Source organism: Nannospalax galili, unplaced genomic scaffold (assembly GCF_000622305.1).
Source record: "Nannospalax galili isolate Female #2095 unplaced genomic scaffold, S.galili_v1.0 scaffold5, whole genome shotgun sequence".
Taxonomy (NCBI): domain Eukaryota; kingdom Metazoa; phylum Chordata; class Mammalia; order Rodentia; family Spalacidae; genus Nannospalax; species Nannospalax galili.
In genome coordinates, this window is record NW_008353126.1 from 3,287,504 (window position 1) to 3,293,089 (window position 5,586).

Sequence of the window (5,586 nt, forward strand, 5' to 3'; positions counted from 1 at the left end):
CTTATCTTTGTGCTATCCTATAACTGATATAAAGGGGAAGCTGGGGTCTCTTCTTGGGATTCTTAGTCTCATTTATAAAAGAATTTAAGATTGAATTCAAGTGGAAGCTTGAGGAAAATTTTATTAGGGTTGAAAAGAAAACCTCCAGTGCAGGCAAGCTGTAAATCTCAGCAGCTGACTGGAGGGGAGAAGGAAAAAGGAAAGGTATACTGTTTAACACAGCATTGGAGGGTAGACACGGGGAAGACAAGTAGCCACATTGGTAAGGAATGGGGCTTTAGATAGAAAGTAAGGAATCCAAAAATGTTGGGGAAGTGGGAAGTGTTAGAGACAGCATGCTTAGAAAAGAGAAAGCAGAAAAGGGGAGGTTATGCTTTTCTGAGTAACTCAGAAGAGTGGGAAGACTTAAAAGAGTTTGTGGCTGTGGCCAGTAAGCTACTGTGATAGAGGTGGAGATTCTGGGAAGGAACAGTACAGTATCTCATTAAAGAACTAATTATTCCACCTGTCTCTTAAGCATGGCTTAAGGTGAACTGGCCTTCTTGGGGGGTCCTTCCTTGGGCAGATGATCCATCTGGTCCAACTGGAATGTCAGGTTCCCACCCAGGCCAGAGATTTTATTCTCTTGATGAGTTTTCCTTCCTTCCTTCCTTCCTTCCTTCCTTCCTTCCTTCCTTCCTTCCTCTCTCTCTTTTTTAATGGTCCTTTATTGTTACTCTAACATAACTGTTAGCACTACGAATTTGCATAGTCACTGAGTATCTGAAAATACATTTAATATTTCATTTATGGTGTTTTGTTTGTTTTGAGACAGGGTTGGTCTCCCTGTAGCCCCAGCTGGCCTAGAATTTGCTATGTAGATCAGGTTGGCTTCCATGTCACAGAGATCCACCTGCTTCTGCCTTCTGAATGCCGAGATTAAAGGCAAGCACCACCACACCTGCCTATGGCTTTAAAAAAGAAAAAGATTTGTTTTTATTTTAAATTATGTGAATATGTGTATGTCTGTGTGTGGGTATGTGCACATGAGTGCATGTGCCCCCAGAAGTCAGAGATGTTGAATCCCCCAGGAGCTGGAGTTACAGTGACTGTGAGATGCTTGACATGGTTGCTGGGAATTTTACTGGTATCCTCTGGAAGAGCAGTACCTGAGCAATCTCTTCAGCCACCATGGCTTAAAAAAATTTTTTTTTTTTTTTTTTAAAGATAGGAGTGTGTGTAGCCAAGGCTTGCTTCATACTCTAAATAACTGAAGCTGGGCTTAAACTGATGCTTTTGCTTCTAACTTCTAGTGCTGAGATTACAGGCATGCACCACCACGTCCAGCTCAGTTATGGTATAGTAACAGGCTATTCAGTAGTAAACACCAGCTTTGGACTCAATTGACTAAAAGTCTCATGCAACCCAGGCTGGCCTCCAAGTTACTAGGTAGCTGATGATGACCTTGAACTCCTGATCCTGCCTCCACCTTGTATTTGCAAAATACTGGGATTACAAGAATGCACGTGGGTCAGCTTAAAACAGTTTTTTTTTTTTTTTTTCCCCCCCAGCTGAGCTCTTCTCACCTTTGGCTGCACACAGGAAACTGTCAAGTCCAGTCTCCAAGGGAAGATGGGCAAGTTACAGCAAGTTTTCTGACATCACTTCCTTACATTGTGTGTGGTTAAAAAAAACAAAACAAAAACAAAACCCAAACCATAAACAGCTGGGGTGTTGGGACCTGAAAGAGTATTTTTCTTAGTTTAGGCGGCTGGGGATCAACTTTACCCAGCCCAGGGTCCCTAAAGGCCCTCATGCAGTTAATTGTTCTGGCCCAGCATGTTCGCGCTGAGCCCACCTGCCTCTTCTGTGGCCTGCTATTGGCCAGGGCGGTTTCCACTTCTCTGCCATGCACGAGGAGCCTCGCACCCGGGGCGCCACGCACCCAACAGCCGCTGATCCAGCAGCCTGGTGGGCCGCCTGGGCCGCAGCCCACAGTCGCCGCCCGGGCGGATCCCAGCAGCGTGAGAGCCGGGGATATCAAGGGGCCCGAGGGTCCAGGTCCCCAAGGTTCGGAAGAGTTGGAAAATGTCTTCGGGGCATGCGCCACAGCGGCCGTTAAGTGATCCAAAACCGACACTGTGGAGTCGGGAGCCTGCAGGGCTGGAGCCGTGCATGGGCGGACTTCGCATACCCAGCAACGACCCTGAGGGCGCCGGGAAACCCTGGCTAGGTGTGGGCGGCGCATGGGGGAGCGGTACGGGGGGCGGTGTGTGTGTGGCGGCCGCGGCTAGAGTCCGGCAGTGCGGCTGCGTGGGTGTCTTGGGGCGGGGCCGCAGCTACGTGGGGCTGGGGATGCTCCATTCTCCCAGCTTACTTTCTGCACTGGAGGAGCTTCTTTACTCCAGGGTAAGCAGTGCCAGGACTGATGCACCTTAGAGATGACTCTCTAGTCGTGAAGTTACTCGGAAAGCTAGTGGTTGATTTGTTGGTTAGGTTTCAGGCTCAACTCTAGGTGTTGGAAATGTGCAATAGAACCCCCAAATTCAGGTCCGTGAGGGAACTGAATTGGTGTTGCGTCATTGTTTGCTTATTAAGAGAATGTTCCCTTTTCGTAGTTTCATTTGGATGATGTTTGTAAGTTACAGAAAGCAGTGTGGGTGAGGTTGAGAAGTTGAGAATGACCTTGAACTTCTGAACCGCCTGCCACCATCACCTCTTGAAGGTGCTGAGATCATAGGCACACCACTATGGCTGGCGTTAGGTGGAGTTGGGGAATTGAACCGAGGGCTTCATACTTGCTAGGTAAACACTACTAACTGAGCAGTATCTACAGCCTGAGGTTGAAATAGGCCAAACTTAGGAGTCTGATCATACTGAACTAATGGTAAATGGAACAGGATTATTACACTTTGGTATAGGGAAAAGTTATGCTTTCTGAACCTGTTGTTAATGCCTCTGTAATTACTGCATACATTCTGTGGGCAAATGGTAACAGGCAAGAAGATCTGCCCTACATTCTCTTTTGCATGTGAGCTGTTGTGTCTTCTAGGCATCTCTTGTAAAAACGGGTTATTTGGTATTTACAAAGCTAAGTTGCTGCTGATTCTCTGATACAGAGCTTGGAGGACATATCTTTATTTTGTGTGTGCGTGACAACAAAAGTTGGAAACTATGGAATTGGAAGAAGAGATCATACAGGTAAATGCCATCCTTCTTATTCACCTGCATGGCTCTTGGAGAGGTGTACTTGTGAAGAAATTACAAGCACAAGCCATCCTATTTAGGCCCTAGCATTTCCCAGAGTGTTGAACTGAATAAAGCAAACATGGATGAAATGTTCACATTTGATGTATATAAAGTAAAAAGAACAGCTATTATTTATTTTAAAAAAAGCTACTATCTCTAACATAAATGTGCAAAGGGGTCACCTGGAGATTTTAAAGTGCAGATGTTTGAGCTCTGGTGAAGCCCAAGACTGCATTTGTATAGTTTCCAGGAAGCTGATACAGGTTTGAGGAACCATGCTTGGAATACCTAGGCTGCATATCCGTGCTGTGCAATAGGTACGTAGCATCTAGGCTCTTGAAATGTGGCTAGAGCAACTGAGGAAGGAACTGAACTCAAACCTGATTAAGCTTAAAAATGGATGTTGTAGCTGCAGGTATGGCTCAGTGGCAGATTGCTTGCCTGTCGTAAGCAAGTGTGAGACTCTGGATTCCATTCCTAGCACAGCCGAAACAAAACCCCCCCCCCCCGACACACACACATATGCAGGCTGTGTTTTATTGTATTGTTGGAGATGGAATTCAGGGCCTCAGCCATGTAAGACAAGTGGTCTGCCACTAATCTCTGTCCTGCTTCTGCTTGTATTTGGTTTTTATTGGACACCTTTATCCTAGATATGAAGGGTGTTTGTTTTACTTTATAAGACTGGGATATAGGAACTTCTGTTACAGATAAATTTAATAAATCCTGCTTTTTTTCTTGGGGTCTGTCAAAGAAAAGGCTATTCTGACTTAGGACTATTGTAATAACAACACCACAGTAGCATTAACCCTGGAAGAGGAAAGCAAGAGTAGCAGGGATATATAAGCAAGGAGTAGGATGTGGGAAAGTTGGGCCTAGGATAAGAAATCAGATCAATTTAGATGGTAAAGACGATCAGCTATCAAGGCTGAGAAATTTTTTTTAAAATGATTTGGCAGAATTTTTAAAATGTTTTATTTTATTTTATATGTATGGGTGTATTGCCTGCATGTATGTGAGTGCACCCGTGTTGTGCAATGCCCACTGAGGTCAGAAGAAAGGTGTCAGATCCCCTGGAACTGGAGTTATATTCGGTTGTTAGCCGCCATGTGGGTGCTAGGAATCAAACTCAGGTCCTCTGTAAGCACCCAGTGCTTAGTGCTCTTAACCACTAAGCCATCTCTCCAGCCCCCAATTTAGCAGAATTCTTGAAAAAACTGGGCTTTGCAGCCCAAAGACTGGGATTTGGACTTGGATTAACACCTGTTAGAAAAGAGGCCTTAGAGAAGCCTGGGTAAAGATTGGGGAGGTTGAGAGAGCCTTTGGTTAGCCAAACATTTTCCAGTCTCCTGTCTATCTGGACATAGGTTTTGGCAGTTCACTGTGGTTAGGAGGTTTGTAACTGGTATTATTAAGTGCATTAATTAGTAATGTACCCTTCAGCTAAAGCTAAGCTAGCCTAAGAATGATGCCCAGCTGTCACATACTAATGGGAGGAGGGGAGTGTGCAGTGCTTTCCTAATGATTCTAGAATTGGGGTGTTTGGAGGCTGCTGTTGCCCTAAAGTGATTGAAGAGGAGAAATCTTTTTGTTCTTTTCTCAAATTTCTAAAGCAATGCATGATTAAGATTTTGTTTTTGGTTTGTCTTAAATCTTTCAGTGCAATAGTGTGGTTGGTGGTAATTTTGAAGAAGTTTGTCCAGAGAAAGTAATTAGGTTTAAACCGCCATTATACAAACAACGGTACGAGTTCGTTAGAGATTTAGTGGACCGCCATGAACCCAAGAAGGTAATTACCTCTTTTCAAGAAATTAACTATTAAAATGGTTTGTCAAATATACTAATAAGGATAGACTTTATTTTCCTGCAGTATTAGTGATTCAGACCAGGGCTTTGGCATGCTAGGCAAACCAAGATACATCCCCAGTCCCAGGATAGGCTTGAAAGATTTGGGGGCAGGGGAGTGGATATGATCAAGATATATTGTGTACAAGTAGAAAACCGTCAAAAAGGAAAAAAAGAGATGTGGTTTCATTATGTTGCCTAGGCTGACCTCTAAATAACTCCTGGACTCGAGTGATTCTCCTGCCTCAGCTTCCTGGAGCTGAGACCACAACTGTGTCCAGCAGGAGCAACTTGGAAAGGATTATTGCAGTAGGAAGAAGACCTTGACCATAAGATCCTCCGGTGTTTCAGAGTTAAGCAGAGTTTGTGTTTATTTTTATTTTTATTTTTTTACCATGGAGGAGTAAACAAAGTAGGAAAGTCATTAGGATAGTCCTAAGAAGGGGACATACCATTTTTTTTAAACCCTGAGGTTGGCTTAATTATGGAAAGATCTTATTTATTATTTATTTA

The 5,586-nt window shown here is 44.1% G+C and overlaps 1 protein-coding gene across 4 annotated transcripts in view; it reads left to right on the forward strand.

Annotated features, from left to right (window-relative positions):
• The first annotated feature begins 1,833 nt into the window (after positions 1 to 1,833).
• The window catches only part of Henmt1 (HEN methyltransferase 1), a 25,475-nt gene continuing 21,722 nt past the window's right edge, over positions 1,834 to 5,586 (forward strand). The window contains exons 1-3 of one of the 4 annotated variants that reach the window (XM_029554712.1): positions 1,834 to 2,212; positions 3,099 to 3,180; positions 4,889 to 5,017. In XM_029554712.1, the coding sequence (XP_029410572.1) occupies positions 3,154 to 3,180; positions 4,889 to 5,017 (156 nt within the window). In that variant the 5' untranslated portion in view covers positions 1,834 to 2,212; positions 3,099 to 3,153. Of the gene's footprint in view, positions 2,213 to 2,313; positions 2,389 to 2,565; positions 3,181 to 4,888; positions 5,018 to 5,586 lie in introns of those variants that run through there. The other 3 variants (XM_008850429.3, XM_029554709.1, XM_029554711.1) reach the window with 3 other exon arrangements.